The sequence below is a fragment of the Hemicordylus capensis genome, chromosome 2 (genome assembly GCF_027244095.1).
Source record: "Hemicordylus capensis ecotype Gifberg chromosome 2, rHemCap1.1.pri, whole genome shotgun sequence".
In the NCBI taxonomy this organism is placed as follows: Eukaryota; Metazoa; Chordata; class Lepidosauria; order Squamata; family Cordylidae; genus Hemicordylus; species Hemicordylus capensis.
The window spans coordinates 303,221,564-303,247,243 of record NC_069658.1 but is presented as its reverse complement, the minus strand read 5'-3'; the positions used below and the strand labels follow the sequence as shown (position 1 = coordinate 303,247,243).

The 25,680-nt window shown below is 47.4% G+C and overlaps 1 protein-coding gene across 10 annotated transcripts in view; it reads left to right on the top strand.

Moving 5' to 3' along the window:
* Positions 1-25,680, top strand: part of COL7A1 (collagen type VII alpha 1 chain) — a 216,234-nt gene that overhangs the window by 105,713 nt on the left and 84,841 nt on the right. For all 10 annotated transcript variants that reach the window (XR_008316932.1, XR_008316931.1, XM_053299561.1 and 7 more), the window contains 10 exons: positions 208-312; positions 886-921; positions 1,339-1,374; positions 2,323-2,370; positions 10,533-10,568; positions 12,909-13,040; positions 13,531-13,740; positions 14,266-14,301; positions 17,846-17,890; positions 19,354-19,425. Coding sequence is in view for 8 of the 10 variants with exons in the window: in XM_053299561.1 (XP_053155536.1) it covers positions 208-312; positions 886-921; positions 1,339-1,374; positions 2,323-2,370; positions 10,533-10,568; positions 12,909-13,040; positions 13,531-13,740; positions 14,266-14,301; positions 17,846-17,890; positions 19,354-19,425 (756 nt within the window). In the remaining 2 variants the exon portion in view is untranslated. The remainder of the gene's footprint in view (positions 1-207; positions 313-885; positions 922-1,338; positions 1,375-2,322; positions 2,371-10,532; positions 10,569-12,908; positions 13,041-13,530; positions 13,741-14,265; positions 14,302-17,845; positions 17,891-19,353; positions 19,426-25,680) is intronic.

Here is a 25,680-nt window from a genome sequence, read left to right as displayed (position 1 = left end):
GTAACTAATTGATAGAGCTCATGATTTGTATGTATAGAAAGATCCAAGATTCACATCTCCAGGTAGAAAGGATCTCAAGGGATCTCACAGAACTGGGAAAGACCTCTATTTGAGAAGACCATACTGGGCTAGATGGTCCAATAGTCTAATAAAGCATCTCCTTACATCTCATTTTCTCTATGTAACTGCCTTTGTTTTTGTTGACAGGCCCGAGAAGGTGCTAAAGGAGAACGAGGACCCAGCGGGCCTCCAGGCTCTCCAGGGCCACCAGGTGTCCCTGGCATGCCTGGGCAAGTGGGTCCACCAGGCCAGGTGGGAAGCCTCCCATGGAATGTATCACTGCATTTATATGTCACCGCTCTTCCAAGGCACTCGAGATGCCTTGCAATTTAAAATACTATAACAGCAACGACAAAAAGAGAAAAGATAAAGCAATGAAACAGCTCTTCCTAATCATGCTGTACCCTTTCTCAGGCTACTGGAGGAGTCTTCAGGAACTCTCTGGCCTGGGCTCCTCCCTATCATACTGTACTCCTTTTTGTGTGCCTTATCAATGGAAATGAGCAGAATCTCCCAGGAAGTTGAGCTAATAGCAAAAGCAATGCAATTGGATGTGAACACCACATCTCACTAAGGGCAAGAGATTGGCCCAAAGGAGCTGAAATCTGACCTGGGATCTGATTCTGTGAAGGTTGCTTTGGTCATTCAAAGAGCTCAAAGCTCTATAATAGCTCTCTGGGCTTAGAGGGGGAACAGCTCAGATCATGTCTGGAATTCACATGGTTTGCCTTTATTCTGGGTATCCTGGCATGGTTAGGGATTTGCATGCTCGTGTACCCTTACTTTGTGGCTTTGCCTTGGTCACATCTGTTTTCCTGTTTCCAGAGCATTCCGGGACTCCCTGGACTTCTGGGACAAAAGGTAAGCAAAGCGTTCTGCTCCAGCTCTAGAACAGATTTGGTGAAGTATGTCAGTTAGCTAGAGGCATTGTTTTTCACCTCTGCCTCCATGGTGATGGAGCAATAAAGAGATTGCTGGGATGTGAAGATTCAGCCCTGATAGAGCAGTGAGGGCTCCCTTGTTTTGGTATAGAATGGAATACTACTAAGGCTACTTTCATCAGAGGTATTAGTGAGGCGAAATAGACCAGGTGCCTGTGAAGGAAGCATAACATCTCCAAATCACCCTACACACACCCATCTATAGTAACAGGACATATCATTCTGCATGCTGAAGTCCATGTTGTATGGCTCCATTGGCTTAGACCCCAGGTCCCCTGCAAGGTGAGTTACTCTCTGTAATATCACTCATTGACTTGTCATGCGAATTCTGTTTCAGGGAGAAAGAGGGGAGACTGGATCCAAAGGAGAGCAGGTGAGTAGCTGTCAGTGTCAAAAGGCCTCTGGTCATGCAGAATCCAACCCTCCCCAGAGCTACTAAGCCCTTTGTGGAAGGGCCACTCATTGGAGAAAACTCAGTCTTTGCAACAATGAAATTTGTAATGAGCGCACCAAAGTGCACTGAAATCAGGGCTTACTGAAATCCTATGGCATTTCCAATGTGTTCTGGTATATACCCAGACTGCTCTAGGCTATACTGTGTATACACCAAGGTTTCTAGCACAGCACACAGCAATACGGATCAGTTATGTCATTGAGATGTGCAGCAGCATGTTGGAGACCTCTGCACAGGGCAAGGCAGCACAATTTCATAGGGCAAGATATCTACTCTGGAATCCAGTGAATTCTGGAATTTAATCCTGAGATTCACCGGAATGCAGACACAAACATCCTGGTTCATCAGAACTTTTCTGAAGCAATACCAGTTTTTCCTCTCATCAGTTGACTTGGTCCAATGAATGATTTTCTAACACTCCTGAAGGTGCCCTGCTTATGTCGTATCTGCCTGTAAACTGTGCTCATGCCACTCAACTCCAGGAAGAAATGTTTCTGCAGCGTGGCAGAGAATCTGTAACACTACCCATTTGCTCCCCCACAGTTGTACTGTCTATGAGACAATCAAAGTGTGTGACAACCAAAGTGTCCATGTGTTTTGGGAGTGCTATCTCCAGAAGCGCTCTCACCCCTGGATTTCTGAGCTCAAATCCAGGCCTCCACACCCCCTGGGGGCTCCGAAATCCTTTTTAGACTGTCCTGGGTGGTGTGGTTGTGTTAAAAATGTGTTAATAATACTGTGGATGGGGGGCCCTCCAAAGGCCTTTAGGTCTAAGCTCCAAAATTACCTAGGTGCACCTCTGTTCGTTTCTACACACAATGATCCTTGTTCTGTTTTGTTTTTTTATTTCCCCCCTCATTTGACTAGGGTAGACCTGGGGATCGTGGGACACGAGGCGAGCCTGGGACAGCACAGGTGAGCTACCAGCACATAATTTCGTCTTGAAGTCCTGACAGCAAGACCACACATGCAAGGATTATTTCCCCCAACTTATATTGGCTATAGACATTGAGCAGGGCAGGGAGGATGTTCTTCTGAAGTAGGTAGAACAGCTTGCCTGCATGAATCACAGGGAGATATTTTTGTTCCCTGGGTAACTTTTGTTGGAGCTAGGACTCTGGCAGCATCAGCTCTCAGCTGCAATGTCTCATAGTGACCTCTGGTGGCGGGGGGCGGTTAGGGTCATGGATAAAAGTGCTGGACTCCTCCCCTCTTTGTTTTTCCAGTGTTTAGTCTCCATATTGTCTCTCCATAGGAAAATAAAGAACAGCCCTGCTGGATCAGGCCCAAGGCCCATCTAGTCCAGCATCCTGTTTCACACAGTGGCCCACCCGCAGTGGCCACTGGAAGCCTACAGGCAGGAGTTGAGGGCATGCTCTTTCTCCTGCTGTTACTCCCCTGCAACTGGTATTCAGAGGCATCCTGCCTCTCAGGCTGCAGGTGGCCTGTAGCCCTCTGACTAGTAACTGTTGACAGACCTCACCTCCATGAAGTTATCCAAACCCCTCTTAAAGCCATCCAGCTTGTTGGCTGTCATCACATCTCATTGCAGAGAATTCCACAAGTTGATTATGCATTGTGTGAAAAAGTACTTCCATTTTGGTCCTAAATTTCCTGACAATCAGTTTCATGGGATGACCCCTGGTTCTAGTGTTATGTGAGAGGGAGAAAAATGTCTATCTACTTTTCCCACACCGTGCATGATTTTATAGATCTCTGTCATGTCTCCCCGTAGTTGTCTTTTTTCTAAACTAAAATCCCCAGCTGTTATAGCCTTGCCTCATAAGAAAGGTGCTCTCATAAGGAAGGAGGAAAGTGAATTTCTGCCAGACAACAGTGAGTACAGGACAGCGATTGGAAAACTTTTCTATGTAGCTATGATAACAAGTTATAAGACCAGATATAGTTGCATCTGTAGGAATCTTGAGTAGGAAAGTAAGCATACCCAGCAAAGATGACGGGACTGCGGTAAAGAGACTAGGCAGGTACCTAAAATGGATAATCCATCTATAATTAAAGTTGCCTGCTAGGTTATATGGATGTAGACTGGGCTGAGGATCAAACAGACCAGAAGTCAACCAGTTGTTATGTATACTTTTATGGTGGTGGAGCAGTCGGTTGGTGTAGCTGCAAGCAATCAATAGTTTCTCTCTCTCATCTACTGAGGCAGAATATGTACCTGCCACTCAAGCATGTTAAGATGTGGCATGGCTGCACAAGCCAATGTTGGATTTCAACATAGATGAACCAAAACCCACTGAGATGTTCGAGGATAATCTAAGCTACTTCTCGGTTGCTGGGGTCAAGGACATCTCTACGGGTTATCCTCATCACGTGCTCCGGGGCAGGACTTAAGTTAATTAGCTGAAGAAAGACCCGGGCTGAGGAGGATGACCCCACCCAGTTCTTTCAGTCCTGCGTAGCTCCAGGCAAGCTTTTTTCTTCACTCCATGTTTTCTAGCCCTTTCCTTCTGCAGCTTTCTCCTTTTCTATTTTCTCATGCCCACTGTGGCTTGTTTTCCTTCTGCTCACCTCTCCTGCAAAAAATGTTTGTCTCCCTGCTTCCCCCTCTACTCCCCCCCCCACCCCGTATGGAGCTACCAGGAACGTCTCTAAACATTTGCGTTCCTGCGGGGAAGCCGAAGAAAGACTTTCCGAAGGGCACTAGAGCACCGGCTCGTCTCTTCCCCCGCCGCCCCGCGGGCTGCGGGAGCACCATCCAAAGGGGATCCGGCCTCGGCCGCAGCATGTCTCCTGCCCTCGAGCACTGGAACGCGCCTCGCAATGGCTCAGCAGACCTCCTCTGGCCCGGGTGAGACGGCGGAACCCTTTCCTCCCCGAGTTTTGCGGAGCAACTCAGCAGCTAGGTGCCCCGCGATTCCTCCACTGCCCCAGCAGAGGGAGAGCAGAGCGAGATCAGAGGCCATTATGGAAGCAGCGCCTTCCCCCGTGATCCAAGATGGCGCCCATGCCGAAAAACCCCCTAAAACTGCTGTTGCTGCCACAGAGGTCTCCACAGCACCAACTCTTCAAAATGTGGTGAGCTCTGCCCAAGGGGGGCGGGGTACCTCCACCACGGGGTTTCCGTTTGCTGCATCCCCTGCCTCTATGCCCCCAGAATGGCAAGCATGGCTCAAAAACACTATGGTGGATACCTTTTTGCAATTGCACCCCCAAAAGCGTAAAAAACGATCCAGAAAGAGGAAAAGGGAATCTTCCTCTAAGGAGTCCTCTGAGTCCAGCCCCCACCTCCATCCCCCCAAAATGCCAAAAGGAAAAAGAAGCACACGAAGGCTTCATTGAAACAATCTATGTCCTCTTTCCCTCAGGCCACCAGGGTTCACTCTTCCGAACTCTCAGAGTGAGATTCTGGGGATCCAGACCCCTTAAAACGTAAACCCACATTTCCCTTACAGTATGCCAGACCTATAGTCTCTGGTGGGGGCTCTAACATGGAGGAGGTTCAGATGGACTCAGGAGAGGAGGCACAGATGCCAGCTACCCCTTTGGATAAGGAGGAGGGCGAATGGTCGGGGGGCGAGGAGCCTGAACCCTCTCATGTCTCTCAATGCCTGTTTGACCCAGAGGACTTTAACCCCTTGCTGACAAAAAATCCTTACAACTATAGGCTTACAATCCAAGATTCAACCTGACTCTACCCCTTCTTCTAAGGTTGACTTAGTGTTCCCCAAGGTGAAACTTAAGGACATACTTCTCCCCTTGCCTGACTGTTTTACTGAGAGCATTAGGGAGGAATGGGCCTTACCTGCCCTGGTGTGCAAACCCATGGCAGCTGCAGTGCGTTTTTACTCTCTTCAACAGGAACCAGTGTCTCTTCTGAAAACTCCAAATACAGACGCGCCAGTGGCTCAGCTGGTCTCAAATTCCCTGCTTCCGTGAGATGGAGAAGTCTCCCTCAAAGATCCATCTGACAAAAAAGCAGAAATGGCCCTAAAGCGGGTACATGACAACTCTTCTTACGCTCAGCTGCATCCATGGCCGCCAGAGCCAGCCTCCTCTGGATCGATGACCTCCTCGCTGACCCCCAAACGGACCCTACCCGCCTTAGGCAGCAGCTGGTGAAGCTGCAGAAGGCCCAGGCGTTTGTGGCAGACACTGCTCTTGATGCCATAAGATTCTCTTCTAGAGCTTCTGCCGCATCAGTCATGGGAAGGAGGCATTTATGGCTAAAAGGCTGGCAAGCGGACACCACCTCTAAGGCTAACCTAGCGGCGGTACCTTACAACGCCAAGAAACTCTTCGGGGAGGCTGCCCCCCGAGAAGTCCTTGTGGAATCCGCTGACAAGCGGAAGACCATGCCTTCCGCATCCTGCAAACAGGACAAGCCAGCATTTAGACGGCCCTTCCAGCCCTTTCGGCCCTAGGATCAGGACCTCAAGCCACAGCGAGGAACCTGGAACTGGCAGCATTTCCCTTCCAGAACCTCGGGAAATAGACAGCCTTGCTCTCAGGCGAAACAGTCCAAGCAACAGTTATGACTTGTGCCAGGCGCTCCTGGGAGGTCACCTCTCTGCCTTCCTGAACGCCTGGGAGCAGACCACAACAGACAAATGGGTGCTCAATGTGATTGAGCAAGGCTACAGAATAGAGTTAAATGGCCCTCTCTCCCCAGCTTCCTACCTACCCCGCACTCAAAATCTTCTACCAAACACTCAAACCTGACCCGTGCCATTCAACACCTCGTGGATATTGGAACCGTGGAGTGGGTCCCTTAGGACCAGTGGGGGAGGGGTGTTTACTCTATTCTATTCACAGTGCCAAAGCAGGACGGTTCCTTCTGAGCGGTGCTGGACCTAAAATTTGTAAACAAGTGGGTGTGGTACAACAGATTTTGGATGGAGACACTCAGAGCCATCACAGAATCCCTCCATCACAAGGATCTTCTCTCTTCAGTGGACTTGAAGGAGGCTTACCTCCATATCCCGATCCACCAAGTCATCAGACCCCTCCTGAGATTCAAGTACGCAGGCATCAATTATCAATACACCGCCCTGCCATCCGGGCTGTCCTCAGCCCCCAGGATATTCACAAAGGTCCTGGCCCCCCTCCTAGTGCACCTTCACCTGCAGGGGATCAGGGCCTTTGCGTACTTAGACGACCTTCTGCAATCTCGCTCCAGGGCTCTAGCCTCCTTCAATCTGCAGGCTACCCTACTCACTCTACAGCACCACGGCTTTATTATCAACGCTCAAAAAAGCCAACTAGTCCCTGCACATCGCCTACGTCATCTCGGAGTTATAATCGACACTCAGCAGGATCGTTTGTTTCTCCCACACAACAGATTTCTTCTCCTGACTTCAGAAATCCTACAGGCACTGGACTCCCATGCAGTACCCTTGATGTCTCTCACAAGAATCTTGAGTCTTATGGTTGCCACACTCGAGTCTGTTCCCTGGGCCAAGTTCCATCTTCGAACCCTTCAGTGGTTTCTCCTGCCTCACCAGACAGCCATCTCTCTAAAGAGGCCAGTTATGCTGATTCTTCCGGTACGTCACTCCCTCCTCTGGTGGCTGGCACCCCAGAACATCCTGAAGGGCAAACGATACATGGACTGTCCGTGCCTGATAGTAACCACGGATGCCAGCACCAGAGGATGGGGAGCCCACTGTCTCCAACACTCTGCTCAGGGTCGATGGTCTCCTTTGGAGCGCATGCATTCCATCAACTGGATGGAGCTCAGGGCCATTCGCTTGGCACTCAGCTTCCAGAACATAGTTCAGGGAAGGGATGTCTGCGTGAAGACAGACAGTACAACGGCAAAGGCCCATATGAACAGACAGGGGAGCACTCAGTCCAGATCACTCCAGCAAGAGGCGATCCTCTTACTCTCATGGGTGGAGGAGCACCTCCTCTCCATAACAGCACATCATGTCAAGGGCGACCTCAACTCTCTGGTGGACTGGCTCAGCCGAGAGGACCTCCTTCTGGGTGAGTGGTCCCTACACCCCCACGTTTTCGATCAATTGGCACACAGGTGGGAGACCCTGGAGGTCAACCTCCTTGCAACCCCCATCAAGGCAAAGCTCCCAAGGTTCATCTCGAGGTTTCCATGCACAACCGCGGAGGACACAGACGCCCTGTCCGCAACCTGGCCTCCGGGAATCCTCTACGCATTTCCACCTATCCTTCTGGCACGCTTCCTCAGACGCATCAGGACCTTGAAGGCCGAGGTGATACTGGTGGCACCTCACTGGCCTCGTCGGTCGCCACTGGTTCACCGAGCTCCTCCATCTCAGTGTCATAGAACCTTGGCACCTTTCAGTATCCCCTGACCTCCTATCTCAGGGACCAGTAAACCATCCAGATCCAGGTTGGTTTCAGCTAGCCGCGTGGAGACTGAGCGGAGGATTCTAGCTGAGGAGGGGCTCCCCCAGAACATCACCACTACTATCCTGGCCTCACGCAGAGACTCTACTAACAGAATATACCAATGCACCTAGAGAGCCTTCCTACGCTGGTCCTCCCACCATCATATCAAGAAGGGCATGGCCTCTATGACTCACCTTCTACAGTTCCTCCAGAAGGGGCTGGATAAGGGGCTCAAGGCCAACACCTTGAAGAGAGAAGCGGCATCGCTGATTGGCTTGATTGCCGGCCACTTTCATAGGTCTATGCTTGTTCATTCCCTCCTTAAGCATTTCCTCCGTGGAGCGACGCTGCTATCGCCTCCGACATCTCACCGTTTTCCCTCTTGGGATTTACACACCATCCTTAGGGCTCTACAACGGACTCCGTTCAAACCTATCAAATCAATCTCCCTTAAAATGCTTTCCTTCAAGTTAGCCTTCCTCGTGGCAGTCACTACCGCCAGACGCATGTCAGAGCTACAGGCCTTGTAGATTCATAAATCTTTCTGTGTGTTTATGGAGGACTCCGTTCACCTCACCCCGGACCCCTTTTTCAGACCTAAAGTCCTATCACAATTCCATTTCTCTCAGGACGTGTTCCTACCTACTTTCTGTCCACACCCTTCTTATGCCCAAGAAAAGCTGTGGCATAAACTGGATGTCCGGCATTGCCTTAAAACATACATAAAGAGGACTACTTCCTTCAGGAAGTCCAAGGCTGTGTTCATTTCCTACCTACCGGTCTGCATGGGTGAGGCGGTCACCGCAGCTACCATCGCTAGATGGATTCAAGCCTGCATCGTTTCAGCATATGAATCCCAGCAACTGCGACCCCCAGCTAGGATCACAGCTCATTCCACTCAAGTGGCAGCTGCATCCACCGTGTTCTCTACAAACGCTCCTCTACATGAAATATGCAAGGACGCAACTTGGAAGAATCTATCAACTTTCATGCTGCACTACAAGCTGGACACTTTCGCCTCTGCCCAGACAGAGTTTGGCCAACGTGTCCTTCAGAGCGTTCTCCCCCAGGATTAGTCTAGTCCAGTCCCTCCCACGAGATGTACAGCTTTGGTATGTCCCGTAGAGATGGCCTTGACCCCAGCAACCGAGAATGGAGCATTGGTTACTCACCATTAAGGCTTCTTCTGGTTGCTGAGGTCAAGGCCATCTTGACCCACCTGTTCTGTTCTGGACTGCGTCTGGGGGAGACGTTTCTGATCTCGGCATAGCATGGAGCCGCCACCTGCAGACTTGAACACTGGGGGTCTCTCTTCTCTTTGCCTTTCTTCTACCTGTAATACCTTTTCTGCTGCATTCTACTGGGCTTGTAAGAACTGGGCAGGGTCATCCTCCTCAGCCCGGGTCTTTCTTCAGCTAATTAATTTAAGTCCTGCCCCTGGAGCACGTGATGAGGATAACCCGTAGAGATGGCCTTGACCTCAGCAACCAGAAGAAGCCTTCACAGTGAATAACCAATGCTCCGATCTAGATCTCACAAATGGAGAGAATTAAATTTAGAACAAAACATATTGAAACAAAATATTATGTGTGGGAAACAGACTTGTAAAATTGGTGTATTGTCCAAGTGAACAAGTGGCAGATGTGCTAACTAAGCCATTGCCCAGGGATTGTTTCAGAACCTTGAGAGAGAAGTTGGGACTTATAGAGTGCAGCATGAGCCAATGAGAAGGAATGTTGGAGCTAGTACCCTGGCAGCATTAGCTCTCAACTGCAATGTCTCATAGTGACCATGGTGGGGTGGGGATGGTTAGAGTCATGAATAAAAGTGCTGGACTCCTCCCCTCTTTGTTCTTCCAGTATTAGTCTCCATTTTCTCTGGGGAAGGAAACTCCATCTCACATGGGAGGTTGCAGCCAGAAATGGCTGTTTGTTTTGGTCTCTTTCTTCAGCCATGAGCTACAGTTGAAATAAGCTGCAGGCCTTTTCAGATTTGTAATCTGTAATTTGTAAGTTCAAGCCTTCTTGCTTTGCTGCTTTCTCACTGAAATGGTTTTGCTCTGCTGTTTGGGGACTGAACTGCTATTTTTCCCCTACACCTTTCTGCAGTCTATCTGCTCCATGTGTGTGGCACACTAAGTTGAGAGTTGCATTGGCTTATCTGAGGAAAATGAGTGAATGCCTTTGGGCAGGGGGTTGGACCAAATAGCTTGCTGGTCTCTTCCTATTATTTGATTTTGTGACATTACTGTGCCTCCCCATGGCTGTTATCAGGGTTTATCTGCATGTTTCTCCAGTTGACCACTTGGAGAACAAGCCCACCTTTGAAAAAACACTTTTGTAATGGAAGGTAGGGAGCTGACAGGATAGATAGTCCTGTCCCAGACACACCACAGCAGCACTACCCACCTGTGCAACCTCCCATGTGAGATGGAGTTTCCTTCCTCAGAGAGTACCTCATATACAAATAGCTCATATGTACTGTAGGCATGGCATCACAGAGATCTATATGGTGTGGACTCAACTAGCATGGTTGAGGATGTATGCTGTTGCTCTTACTTCTTGGTGACATCGCTCTGTTCTGTTGGGATGTCACAATGGGGATAATAGCACCCATGGGAACAGAAGACAAGGAGAGCAGATAGTACCCTCCTATCAGGCACAGCTTGGATATTTTGACATTTGGTGTTTATTTCTAGTGGTCTTTTTTCACATGTTGCTGATGGTTTTTCTTCTCCCTTTGTCTAGAACGTTGAACGTGCCCTAGAAAGCTACGGTATTAAGGTATGAATGAGGAGTCACAACCGCCAGCATACATCCAAGCTAAGCTTGTCTGTGCACATCTCTCATGAGTCCTGTCTCTGGCAAGTGAGCAATCAGGCAGGTGGAAGAAAATGTTTCCAGGCTCAGTTCAGAATGCTGGTGTAAACCTTTAAAGCCCTTAATTACCTAGGACCAGGATACCTTAAGGACCACTTTCTCCCATATGAACCCACCCAACCCTTTTGCTAATTTCAGAGGCCCTGCACTGTCTCCCTCTGCTGTTGGAGATACAGTGGGTAGCCAGCATCACAGATGGAGCTCTACTGGCTCCCCAGGACCTATTGGTCCTGTGGAACATCCATCTGTGCTAGGAAGCCTTGCCTCTCCTCCTCCTTGCTGTAAGAAGCCTAATCTCAGTCTGCGTCCGAGTGGATCCTTAAGAACATAAGAACAGCCCTGCTGGATCAGGCCCAAGGTCCATTCAGTCCAGCATCCCGTTTCCCACAGTGGCCCTTCAGATGCCTCTGAGAAGCCCACAGGCAAGAGGTGAGGGCATGCCCTGCCCTCTCTCTTGCTATTGCTCCCCTGAAACTGGTATTTAGAGACATTTTGTCTCTGAGGCTGGAGGCAGCCTACAGCCATCAGACTAGTAGACATTGATATACCTGTCCTGTATGAATTAAAAAGGCACCTTTTAAAGCCATCCAAACTAGTGGCCATCACCACATCCCATGGCAGAGAATTCCATAGATTGATTATGTGCTGTGTGTATATCCTTATACACTTCCAAGCAAACATGCCTGCCGCGAGAGGCAGCAGAAGAAGAGGTGACAATGAGGCCCACCCACTGGCCTGGTTGATCCATTTTTGTTTCATTCTTTTAAATGTTAGAGGAACCTCAAGTTTTTTAATCAGAAAAGCAAAGTAGGATCTAAATATCTATATACCATTTCTGAAAGTGTTGAAATGTGGGGTCTTTATGGACAGAGAACTAAAGCACCTGAGGACAAGTGAGAAGTACTGCCAGACTCAGGGTGACCCACAGATATGTTGATGTTCAAGAAATCTGAAGAAAAACCTAAGGGGGGGGGGGAACCCCCTGAAAGGGAGGCAGGAAAGGATGCACCCAGGCCAGGGAGCTTTTGTCCTCAGCTCCTGGAAAGACCAACAGCCTGAGACAGTGTTTTAATTAATCTGTTATTTGCCTCTTTTAATCTTGTAAACCGCTTTGGGTGCCTTTGTCAAGGCAGAAAGGTGGTATAAAAATGTAGTAAATACATAACCCCCCTCCCCCCGCCAACTGTCCCCATATTGGTCAGTGTAATGGAATGTTTGTGAGCTCAGACAGTTAAGAGTTAATAGATAGTTAACAGACAAGCAGGTGGGCAGATGTAATGGAACTCTGTGGTGATGGGGGGAGCCTTGAACAAAAGGAGTGGGGAATCTATCACCTTGAAGAACACTCCCTCAAGACAGTCACAAGCCCTTTTTGCTTTTGAGGAGGAAAGGTGTATAAAATTCTTGTTTTCTCACCAATCATTTCACACCTTTTTGATTTTGAGGGGGAAGGAGTTTGAAAAGGAGCTGAAACTGAGCACCAGTCCCCCTCCCACATAAACACCCAGAAAACATAAAAACATTCTGAAGTGGAAACTTGCCTCAACCTCTTTTGTTTTCCCACCAGCCATTTCACAGCTTTGTGTTTCTAAGGGGGAAGGGCTTTGAAAAGGAGCTGGGACTGAGCATCACTGCCTCTGCCCCCACAAAAAACACCCAGAATGGGGTTGGGGGCAGTGTTCTCTCCAATTTTTTTCATCTATGTTCAGAATGAGTTTTGTTTTGGGCAGGAATATCAAGGCAGTTTGTGCACGCATGCATTCAGAGTGGGGCCTTCCTAATTTAACCTGAGCGGGATATAAAATTAACTAAGTGGACATCAAAAAACTTGTGAGTGCAGGCATGTGCACACGCCTTAAAGGTAACACTAGTTGTGGGGTGGAGAGTTGCCTATGATGTATGACCCAGGCCAGAGCAAGCACTTATTTTTGTTGCTAATGTTTACTTTTTTCACCATGCAGGCTCACTATTGTAAAAAATAATATGCAAATCAAGATTCTCAGTGCATTTGAAAATATGCCTCAAACCCTTCATTTATAACCTCCTGTTTTGCTATGTGTAGACATAAATGATAGCATGGAAAACACAATAGGAGTTGGATAGATTTTCTCACCTCTTTAGAAGGCTTAGAAGGATCTGGATGATATTCTGTACTCATAAATGCTTACACTTTGGATTGAGAGTAGACATTTTCTGCCTCATCTCCTTAATTTAGTGGACAAACTTGCTTGCCCTCCTTTACAGATATCCTTACTGCGGGAGATCACTGGTGCCTATGATGGGAGTTCTGATCAATTCCTGCCTGTCCCTGACCGCCGAAAGGGCCAGAAGGGTGAAAGAGGAGATTCAGGAGAAAGGGGAGCACCTGGCAAAGAGGTGAGTTTGAGCTGTAGTCCCATGTCCTCTCTGCAGGTATACATTGGGGAAAACATAAGCAAACCTCTTACATCAATGTAGTTAAGCTCATTTGGAATAGTGTCTTGAATCCAGTGTCAGTGGGCCTGCATTTAAACTAGCACTGAAATAAATGTGAAAAATGGATTCCGATTAGAATTTGTCAGTTGAACCACGTTGTTGTTGTTGTTGTTGTTGTTGTTGTTGTTGTTGTTGTTAATGAAAAAGTTAACAAACAACTGTCCAAAAATTCCAGGAAACATATTCACTGGTTTTGTGACAAAAAATATTAAATTATGGGATAAATGTTGCAAGTCTCCCTGAGAAGGGAGTCAGATTCTGCTCCCATTACCAGATTCCCATGGTGAGCTGCATTTGACAGAGCCCCACAGGGTATTTATATCTCTGAGCATGCACTACAGGAAAGGCTGATTTGAAGCTACTCAGATTTGTACTGTTTGTTTGCTTGCAGGGTCTCATTGGCTTCCCTGGAGAGAGAGGGTCAAAGGGGGATAAAGGTTCTGAAGGCCCACCAGGTCCACAAGGTCCAATAGGACGTGCCATAGGAGAGAGGGGACCAGAAGGGCCACCTGGCCAACCAGGTGAGCCTGGGAAACCTGGAATTCCAGGTTTGCCAGGCCGGGCTGGAGAACTTGGAGAGGCTGGCAGACCTGGAGAGAAGGTAAGTACAGTGAGATGGGCAACTGTGGCTTCTATCTAATTGAGAAGTACCAAATGTGGTTAGGAGGCTCTATAGTCCAAAGTACTGCAGGACTGCATTTTCTGACTCAATCAGGTCCTCCTAATCTTGGCATGAGTGGATGAGGCAAAATCGGGCATGGTGTGTAGGAGGGAAGGAGGAGTCTCTTGTGGGATTACCGTGGGGAAATGTGCCCAGATCACAATATTCTGCCTGACTTTCCCACTTACTTTTAAAAAAAGAAATCTACTCAAGCTTTATTTAAAAAAACAAAAACCCTGCAAACGTCCACCTTAAAGTTATAAAATGACACAACAGATGTAAAAGCAATTTTTTTAACATCCACAGTAAATACAAAACACAAAGGAATTACATGCAACCTTCAAATTCCCTGGAAAGATTGCTAGAATTTTGTTTTAATTTACAATTTTTTTAAAAAAAAATTAAGCAGTGAGCTAAAGTTGCTGGAGATGCTATTTTATTTTCTATTTTTAATTCTTATTCCAGGGTGATCGAGGTGAGAAGGGGCCTCAGGGAGAAAAGGTGAGTGGTGCTATGGGGTTATGAATTGTATGTTGGATGTAATTGTTGTTGCTGCTGGTTTTGATATTGGATTGCAGATTTCATTATGTCAGAGCTTCTACAACTTGTTTTTTGGGTAGTGGGCATGTTCACATACACAGAGTTCCATACAATGTTGTTTAATGGAAATAGTGGTAATGTGAGTACCCTGTTGGAGAGAGGACTAGATTCCTCATGCATATGTAAAAGGTAAGATTCTTGTTCCTGCATTTTCCAGTCCATCTAGATTGCAGTTAGGTAGGTCCTTAGCTGAGGGATTGTTAATACCTATAGTGTCTCCAGGTCTTAGACCTCAAATCAGAGGTGGAAAGTGGAAACAGCTTTCTTAGGCTGGTAGCTCATATATTATAGGAACTAAAGAGAGGGAAGGTCCTCCACGCTTTCCAGGAGTAGATGCTCTTAGGTTCAATGAGAAGGCTCAGCACATCTCTGATGTGTCCTAGTTCTCTGGCCAATATGAATTTAGGATTTTCCCTAAACTTATGGTACCTCCTTGTAAATGGGGTTTGACTTACATGAGTAATGGTGTGTCTAGACTGGACTAGTCCTTCTTTAGGAAAAAGGGATGCTGAGTCCACTAAATAACAAAAGATGAGAAATGTACTTTTTCAGTGTGCATTGTGGGGAGTCAAAATCCCAGACACTCCTGGTGTCACTCGTGAGCTAAATCTGAGATTTGGGGTTTGTCACACTATGAGCTGGTTCAGACAACTGTACACCAGCCAGCATGATGAGGATGGGGACATGCCTAGAGTACTCATGTCCTGATGTCATTGCATTCATAAGCTTTCAGAGTGTCCCTTAATCATGTGAGAGGGGCGTTCATCTGAATCATCCCTCTACATGCATTTCAAAGCCTGGATTTTGGAGCTCTTGTAGAGGGGCAATACAAGTCAACAGCCCTCTCACATGATTAAAGGACACCCTGACAGCACATTGGGGATGTCCTGCAGTGACACCAGGACAGACACATTTTTGGCAAGACCCCATCCTCATCGTGAGTGTTGACTAGCGTTCATCTGAACTGGCTCTATGATATTCTAGAATAGAGCAAGTGAAAGGAGGGCCATAGGATGTTGGGAAAGTTAGTTGGTGACATTTGGAGGGGGAGGGGAAGCTGATGACAGAGAGAGGCCTAAGGGAGAAGAAAAAGGGAAAGAAGAAAGTCAAGCAAGCATGTCAGAAAGTGGAAGAAGAGTGAACACAAGCAACAGTAACTGATGAACTGAGAGGAACTTTTATTGTTAGGGATGGATTATTATCTATATTATATATCTGCTCTAAATCCCACCCCCAATGCCTTCTCCCACACAGGATTCTAAGCTCATGTTTGTTTGTTTTAATAGTTTTCTACTGAAAGTCTCCAGAGTTGCATACAATCATAAAACAACCCCAAGCTACATAGAAATATTAAAACAATAGAAATTCAAAGCTAATACTCTGAGGGAAGGTAGGATGCCTCCTAGTCTTAAGGAGGCAAACTATTAGACCACTTCTGAAGTCTACCTTGGATCCCTCAGAGTTGAGCAACTACAGGCCTGTCTCCAACCTTCCGTGGTTGGGCAAGGTAATTGAGAGGGTGGTGGCCTCCCAGCTCCAGGCAGTCTTGGAGAAAACTGATTATCTAGACCAGTGATTCTCAAACTTGGGTCCTCAGGTGTTATTGGACTTCAACTCCCATAATCCCCAACCAAAGGCCACTGAGGCTGGGGATTATGGGAGTTGAAGTCCAATAACACCTGAGGACCCAAGTTTGAGAATCCCTGATCTAGACCCATTTCAAACTGGCTTCTGGGCTGACTATGGGGTGGAGACTGCCTTGGTCGGCCTAATGGATGATCTCCAACTGGGAATTGATAGACAAAGTGTGACTCTGTTGGTCCTTTTGGACCTCTCGGCAGCTTTCGATACTATCGACTATAGTATCCTTCTGGAGCGTCTGAGGGGGTTGGGAGTGGGAGGCACTGCTCTGTGGTGATTCCACTCCTACCTCTCGGACAGGTTCCAGGTGGTGTCCCTTGGAGACTGTTGTTCTTCAAAATCTGAACTTTTGTATGGTATCCTTCAGGGCTCCATATTGTCTCCGATGTTGTTTAACATCTACATGAAACTGCGGGGAGAGATCATCAGGAGATTTGGTGCAGGGTGCTATCAGTATGCTGATGACACCCAGATCTATTTCTCCATGTCAGCATCATCGGGAGAGGGCATAACCTCCCTAAATGCCTGCCTGGAGTCAGTAATGGGCTAGATGAGGGATAACAAACTAAGACTGAATCCAGATAAAACGGAGGTACTCATTGTGCAAGGTCAAAACTCGGGAGACGATTTTGATCTACCTGTTCTGGATGGGGTCACACTTCCCCAGAAGGAATAGGTACGCAGTCCAGGGGTACTTCTGGATCCAAGTCTCTCTCTGGTGTCCCAGGTTAAGACAGTGGCCAGAGGTGCCTTCTATCAGCTTCGGCTGATATGCCAGCTGTGTCTGTTTCTTGAGACAGATGACCTCAAAACAGTGGTACATCTGCTGGTAACCTCCAGACTGGATTACTGCAATGCACTCTATGTGGGGCTGCCCTTGTATGTAGTCCGGAAACTACAGTTGGTTCAGAATGCAGCAGCCAGGCTGGTCTCTGGATCATCTAGGAGAGACCATATTACTCCTGTAGTGAAGGAGTTACGCTGGCTGCTGATATGTTTCTGGGCAAAATACAAGGTGTTAGTTATAACCTATAAAGCCCTAAACAGCTTGGGCCCTGGGTATTTAAGAGAACGTCTTCTTCGTTATGAACCCCACCTCCCATTGAGATCATCAGGAAAGGTCCGTCTGCATTTGCCACCGGCTCGTCTGGTGGCTACTCAGGAACGGGCCTTCTCCGTTGCTGCCCTGAGGCTTTGGAATGCGCTCCCTAGTGAAATAAGAGCCTCCCCATCTCTGACAACTTTTTAAAAGTCTTTAAAGATGCACCTGTTCACCCAGGCTTTTAGCTGATACTGTTTTGATTGTTTTTAATGTTGTTTTAGAATATTGTTTTAAAATTTTTAAATTGTCATATTTTAAATTTCTTGTTTTTAACTAATGTTTTAATGTTGTTTTTATTTTGTTGTAAACTGCCCAGAGACATAAGTTTTAAGCAGTATAAAAATATGTTAAATAAATAAATAAAACCTCAGCACAAGTTTGGAACCCTGTTGCACTGTAGTAACCACTTGCAGGTGTGATTTGGATTGGAGGAGCAGCAGCAGCAGGCAGGGAAGGGTTGGCTTGAAACCCCTTTTTACAAAAATGATAGCAAAGGCTCTGTTGCAAGCATTTTGCTTGTAAAGTGTAGTTAGTCCTGGTCAATACTTGTAGGCTGGTCTTTCCATACTCTTAATGTATCTCCTGCCTCTAGGAGTTGGTGCACACAGTCTGCTGTCCTGTCTAACTAAAGATAGGAACTGGATCATCAATCTGGCAGAAAAGCTGTGTCTTCGATCTTTACTCTGTATCTTTTGTTCCTAGGGCAGAGATGGCTTACCAGGCCCTCCAGGGCCACCAGGACCCAGGGTAAGTGACTTGTTCAACTCTGAACAGGGGCATAACTAGAGGAGAAGGGGCCCGTGTTCGCCCCTCTTTCTTTCAGCCCTTCGGATTGAGGGAGATAATCAAGAAAATAGGGAAATAGGGAGCGATGGAGCTGGGGGCCCTCAGGAGCTGGGGGACCTGGGTTCTTTGAACCCCTTCGCTCAATTATAGCTACACCCTTGACCCTGAACATCACCTTTCATCAGCCTTATTTGGATGCTGAACTTGCAATAAGTCACAGGGCACAGGGCTGTTGGTCATTGGTTTTGAGTGATATCCTGAATGTCTTGGACCTCATCAGAGAGGCTTCCAGCTTTGAACGTCCAAAGAGAATTTGGAGAGATGCAGGTTCTCTTGCTTCTCATTCCTTTTGGCTTCTTCCATGTGACTACAAATGCCTTGGTCTGGACAATAATGCCCACCTTCCTTGGCTTGGCAATTCAAGATGAGATGATGCTTGAGCAGGTGGACCCCATCCACCCCTCAGTGCTTCCTCTGCTGCTCTTTTACTTTTCCTGATGAATGGCTCCATTTCTAACTAGGATTTTTAAAAACAAAACAAAACTTGAGCTTGTACCTGATACCTGTTGCCCTGAATTTGTACAAGACCTCAGAAGACAGCTCTGGCTCAACTGCTAGATATGTCTCAACTTCTGATTGAGTCCAGGGCTTCACTATTCTCTAGTGACTTAAGTGGATAGCACTCACTGGGTAACATATAAGTGCCCATCAACGTGTGCAGGGTCAATCTCCCTCCATTCTTGCTCCTGAACTTAATATGGTTCTACCTGGGCTTTCATTTATTGGGCTAATTCCAGTCATAATCATGGCTTTTGAAATGGACATAGAAAAACTGACAGATCCAGCAAACACAAGATCTCCCAGTTACCAGAACTGAAATCTAAAACAGGTTTGGGGTACTACAGACCCTTCAGTTTCAGCGTATATGCAAATAATTTGTCTGTGTCTAGGGGAAATAATGGACCCTAAACTGCATGGGACCAGTAGTTGGGTAGGCTAACGGACTGCAGCTCTATTAGTTTTTAGGGTGTGAAATGGTGTATATATGGCAGAGAACCATTTGTATTATCTTTTGGAAACAAGCAAACATTTATGAATGCTGCAATGCAAAAGATTCTGTTTTTGTTCAGGGTGTGAAATCAGATAATCCTCTGCCTAGAGATTTGAATGTTGGTGGTATATAAGTGTGTTAAATAAATAAATGTATTTTCCAAACTCACAACTCTTAATTTTGCAAAAGGCCCTATTTCCTCAAGTAATATGCTATCAAGGTATGTTTCCAGAAATGAATGTTTTTTGAGTATTAGAGATGTGGATGGGAATGCATAGAATTAGTTAAGAGTTCATAGAATTACTTCAGAATGTGTAGAATTACTTTGGAGAGAGATCTAGACTAGTGGATTAATTTATCCATGTGTTTCCAGACAGATGCGATAGAAGGGAGCCTCTCTGGATCTCCAGGGGAACGTGGGCCTGTAGGACCCAAGGGAACCAAGGTTAGTGCATGGTCCTTCCCCTTTCCTTCAGCCTTCTCAACTTTCTGGGTAGATATTTCTGGGGGAAGGCTGCTGATTTAATAGGAAATATTATCTCCTTAATAGAAACACCAGTGATTTAAGCAGGGGTAGAAACTTTGAGACATGGCCCTTTGGGGTTTAACATTCAGTGATCTTTTAAGATGGTGTCCTGGCTGGATTACACTGTGGATGATGATTATGTCATGCCCACCCCTTATCATTGCTTATATTTTTCCATTTGAATTGAGATTATGCTATAGTCCTTAGTGGTTTAGGATCCTATTGAGGTTTTGGGGAAAAGGTTAAAAATTTGTTTTAAAATGCCCGCTTGCCCATTGCTCATGTGGGTTGGGTAGTAGGTACCACCCATCATGCCCTACCACCCAACCATAGTCTCCCTAGGAGCTACCATGGGGAACAATGGGATGTTTTGAATTTCCCCATTGTTCTTTATGGCTGTAATAAGCTGCATTCACAGAATACACACAAGATCTGGGGGTTCTGCACCTGCGCAGACCAGCTTCAGGCAGAATTCAGTAGCTCCTCGCGATGCCAGGAACCACCACTTGCATGTGACTGCAGTACCCTCTAGCGGCGGTTGGGTGTCTTCTCCCTCAGTTTCTTTCTGACCGCCATAGCGATCAGTCCTCGGATTAGTTAACTCCTCGGATAAAGTTTATCTCTTTTGTAAATTAACCCTCTGAAAATTGGAACAGACTAGGACGATTCTTACTGTTTAGAAACCTTTGGATTTGGTACGTTTCTGACTCTCCGGTTATGACTTGGAACGGACTAAGACTACTCTTTCTCTACACCCTTGGCTTGGCTCTGTTTCGCTCTCTCCTCTTAAGACCTCGGAACTTACGACTTTTCTCACTCCTCTCCTAGACATGTCTGGAAAGACTAAACAGGGTAAGGAAAAGACTACTTTTAAAAGGTGTGGTAATTGCCGAGGAAAGATCCCCTCAACTGATGGCCACACTCTCTGCTTGTTTTGTTTGGGAGAGGCACATGATACCAAGCAATATTCTGTCTGCGCGACTTTTAACAAGAAGGCATTGAGAAATCGCGAGGTGCGCCTTAAAGTTTATTTGTTGGAGGAGGCTTTGTTGCCTAAGAAGGCCCCTGCACTCCCGGCCGAGAGAGAAGGCTCGGCGAGCTCTAAGACCTCGAGTTCTAAGTGCAACTAAACTTAGTGCAACTAAGTGCAACTAAAGCCTTGTCTATGGCCTTGGCCTCAACTTCGACCATCTTAGCTGCGGTGGCCACGGCTTCGAGAGACAAGGATCTCTTTAAGATGCCGGAGAGCCCAAAGCAAGCCAGGAAAGGAGAGACTTCGGCTTCGGAGCCTCCACGGAAAAAGCTCAACCATAAACATAAAGAGCGCCATGCCCAGGTTGAGGTGCACACACCTTCATCAACAGGTCTTCAGACCCTGCAGAAGTTGCGGCATTGAGTGGCTTCTTTGTCCCCGGCGCCAACGCCTCAACAGTCACCGTCGACACCATGCAAACCCCACAGCTCAGCGCACAGAGGACACTCAGCTTCGGGTGCTTCGAATTCACCTTCAGGATGGCTGCCTATATCAACCTCGACATCAAAAGACCTAAAAGCAAAGCCAACAGATTCCACACCCGGAACGACATCGACATCAAACAGTCGAGTGTTGACGTCGACATCTAAGACCATGGCAGTCTCAACTTCGAGCTCATCCATGAATCTGACTTCGAACCCAAGGACAGCCCCGATGTCGGAAGCGACACTAACGGAGGAGACGGTAGCAGTGATTGTAGATATGGAGCTCGATGCCGATATCGAGTTCGTAGAGGACCAAGACCTTCTTGTTGAAGAGGTTATGCCTCAAGAACACTCTGCGAGTTGCCCACAATCACCTATGCTTGTAGGCTTACAAGGCCAAAGTACCACCAGGCTAGACCACCTGTTATACTCAGAAGAGAGTACTTCTTCCATGGGGACCTTCACAAGTTTTCAGGACAATGACCTTATGGGAATTCCTTGAACCCCATCACTCTCACTTAAATGCACTCCTATTACTGGAGTTTTGCCCCGGGGGGTTGGGGTGACTCCTATTTAGTAACGGGAGAGGAGTATTCTCTCTTCTCACAGTGGCTGAGGAAGAGAGATTGAGCTCCCCCATTGCAGCGACAAATGGAGACGGGAGTACAAATGCTGCAAACACCTATTCCGCAGTTATGCCGGGCGGAGACGGTGGTCCAAACCTGCTTGCCATTGATATCTCAGTGCACTGTGTTGCTCCCGACTAGCACACCACTACAACAACGGAATGTGTCACTCCAAACCAACCTTACAATACAACCAACTCATCCTCCAAGGCCAGTATTGCACCAGACTGCTACACAGACAACTGCACAAGTGGGGCTGCCTACCCCACTACAACAACCAATTCCAGTAGCCTCTTTTGTGTCAGGAACCTCACCTGTTTCATTGAATGGGGATGATGACGATGAGGATGACTGTACCTCAGATTCTTCTGAACTGGACCCAATGCAGCCAGAAAAGCCGAATCTCCCGGAGCCAGATTCGAACGTGGCACCAATACCATCCACGTTGCTGAACGAAGAAATGAAGGGGTGCCATCAGCAGGTGGCTGAGATGGCACGGGTATTAGGTTTACACCTCAAACAAAAGACAACCGAGTTGGAGGATCCGGTATACAATATGATGAAGTTGGCTACTTCACTGGATTACAGCCAGTGTATATACCCATGCCACCCCATATTACCAGAGCAGCAAAATCGGTGTGGGAGGTGCTGCAAACCTCAGCACCCACTTCCAAGCGATTAGAGGCGTTGTATCGTATCCAAGAAGAAGAAAATGCATACTTGATACGACACCCATCTCCCAACTCACTGGTGGTGGAAAGCGCTACCACATCTAAAGGGGACAAAAGACACACGACCCCAGCCAATAAAGAAGGCCAGAAGCTAGATGCCTTAGGTAGGCGCACTTATCCACGGCCTGCTTATCTATAAAGATTCCTAACTACATTGCGTGCCAAGCCAAATATACTCACTCACTTTGGGAAGCCTTGTTTGATCAACAAACCAGTTTGGATCCTAATGAATTTGTAAAGAATTTTGAGTTAGTGTTTGCAAAAACAATTGCCGCAACACATCAACAATTGGCAAACACAAAGCATCTGGCAGAGTCAGAGTCATGGACTCTGACCTCATCCATTACTTTGAGGAGAAATGCCTGGTTAAGGGCAACTAGCCTACAACCGGACATGAAAGACCACCGAGAACTTACCTTTTGATGGAGAGGGTCTTTTCTCGGACAAGACTGATGAGAATATGGAACAGTGGAAGAAGTCTAGGATAATGGCACGCTCCTTTACAAACCCACATTATTCTGCTTCTAAGTACCAATCGTATAACAGCTACCAGAGAAGACAGACTTCCCATCACCAATATGACCGTAAAAACTATAAGCACCCCTATCAACGTTACAACAACAGTAACAAGAAACCTTACTTCCCAATAAATAAGATGGCCCAGTCAGGCCATGGTAAAGGGGCACCACAAGCCAAACAGCTTTGATCTGCGCCAGGGCCCGACTGCCTGTCACTGCAACCTCAACGTAGAAACTCCAAACGTAGAAACTCAAAAGAATACCAGCCCAAGGACCACCATCTCCTTGTGTCCAACCAGAGAGACCATCAAACTGGCAAGCCATGCCCAAGCATGGCACCATATAACATCTGACCAATGGGTTCTACGCATAGTCATGACGTGCTATGCTCTGGAGTTCAAAGAGTACCTGCCATTTCTCGGGATGCGGTACACTCCCGAGACACCGATCCTGCAGGAGGTGGTGCAGAAGCTCTTGTCAAAAGGGGCTATATCACCAGTGCAGTGGGCCCTAGGCCAGGTGGGATTTTATTCCCGGTATTTTCAGATCCCCAAACACGATGTGGGGATAAGACCAATTATGGCTCTCCGTGCATTGAACCAATACATCGAAGTACAGAAGTTCAGGATGACAATGCTGCAAGCCATCCTTCTGCTTCTCCATGAGGAGCAGTGGATTGCATCGCTCAATCTAAAGGATGCATACTTCCATATCGGAATTCAATGGACCCATTGCAAGTATCTCCGCTTCATGATGGGTACGGAGATTTTTCAGTACAATGTATTGCCCTTTGGCCTCGTCACCTCCTCAAGGGTATTTACAAAGTGCATGGCGGTGGTAATAGCCCACCTGAGACTGCAAGGACTTTACCCATATTTGGACAACTGGCTTCTAACAGCCAAGTCATGGGAACAGTTGTTACAGGACATAAAGATGGTGACTTCCTTGTTGGAGAATCTAGGTCTCCAGATCAATTGGGAGAAGTCGTTCCTACAACCGGCAAGAAGTCTGCAATATATCAGTGCACAACTGGTTATGGAGGAACAGAGAGCTTTTCTGCCTGTGGACCGCTTCCAACGCATTCGGAGGATAGTCCAGGACTTTCAGAAGATGCCTACACAGTCCGCACGGAGAGTGCAGGTGATGCTAGTTCTCATGGCATCTTGCACCGCAGTTGTCCACTTCGCGAGACTCAGGATGCGAAAACTGCAAACGTGGTTTCTCAGAGCATATCACCCAAGGCGCGAACCCCAAACCAAGTGGTTCACACTTCCAGATCACGTCTTGTCCTCCCTAGTCTGGTGGACAAAGGAGGGGAACATGTCGATGGGCATGCTTTTCCTTCCTCCGCAGCCGACTGCCGTTTTGACTTCAGATGCCTCAGTGCTGGGATTGGGTGCCCATCTGCTGCACCACAGGGTTCAGGGTCAGTGGGTCCTGCAGGAGCGGATGTTGCACATCAATTTCCTTGAACTCTTGGCAGCATACAAGGCCTTGATGGCATTTCAGGAGCAGTTGGTGGGTCAAGTCATCCAGTTGCAAATGGACAACACAACGGCCATCGCTTATGTAAACAAGCAGGGAGGAACGGTGTCCAGGTCCCTCTGCAGTCTCAGTCTCCTACTCTGGAATTGGTGTATCCCACCGCGAGATCTATCCCACCGCGATATACATCAAGGCCACAATGAATTGTCTGGTGGACTCCCTGAGCAGGGATCACCTACTTCAGTAACATGAGTGGGAGTTGAATCCGGCAATGGTTCGTCATCTGTTCATGTCCTACGGAATGCCACAGGTGGATCTGTTTGCGACCGCAGAGAATGCAAAATGCGAGCAGTACTGCTCCAGGACGGGAGTAGGGCCACGTTCCAGAGGCGATGCCTTTCAATTTCGTTGGAGCCAGGGGCTGTTCTATGCCTATCTGCCAATGCCCCTATTGCCCAGGGTGGTTGCCAAACTCCTACATGACAGAATACAGGCAATTGTGGTGGCTCCATGGTGGCCAAGGCAGCCATGGTTCACGCAACTACTCAGACTGTCCCAGGGCAGGTTCAGGAGGCTACCCCTCTGGGCAGATCTACTGTCACAAAACCAAGGCACCTTGTTGCACCCCAACCTGAGTGTGCTGAGTCTAACCGCATGGAGGATAGGCTTCTAAAGAAGATCCTGCTAAATACCAGGAAGGCGACCACCAGGTGTAGTTTCAGAGCTAAGTGTTGCAGATTCTGCTTGCACACAACTTCCAGAGGATTTGACCCGAAGGAAGCTAGCCTAAAGTCTGTTCTGCTGTACCTTACCTCTCTGAAGCAGAGCGATTTAGCTAACATCTCCATTAAGGTCCATATGCCAGCCATATCAGCACGCCATGATGGATGGGATGGTAAGACGATATTCACCCATCCGAGATGTAAAGATTTTATGAGAGGCCTAAATAACTTATATCCACCAGTGAGATTACCTACAGACAAGTGGAGCCTTTCGTTGGTGCTCTCATCCCTGACGGAACCCCCTTTCGAGCCTCTTGCGCAGGCTTCTCTGAAACCTTTGACCCTAAAGACACTCTTTTTGGTGGCAATAACGACAGCCAAATGTGTGAGTGAGTTGCGAGCACTCCGTATTGACGAACCTTATACTAAGATATATCCGGACCATGTGGTAATGCGCCTCGATTAATGCGCCAAGGTTGTGACTGATTTTCATCTAAATACAGAGGTGGTGCTTCCTACCTTTTTCAGAAATCCATCATCTCCACTAGATAGGGCGATGCATTCACTAGATGTCCATAGGGCACTGCTCTACTTGAAGGCCACTCTACCTGTTCGTCGAACACGGCATTTATTC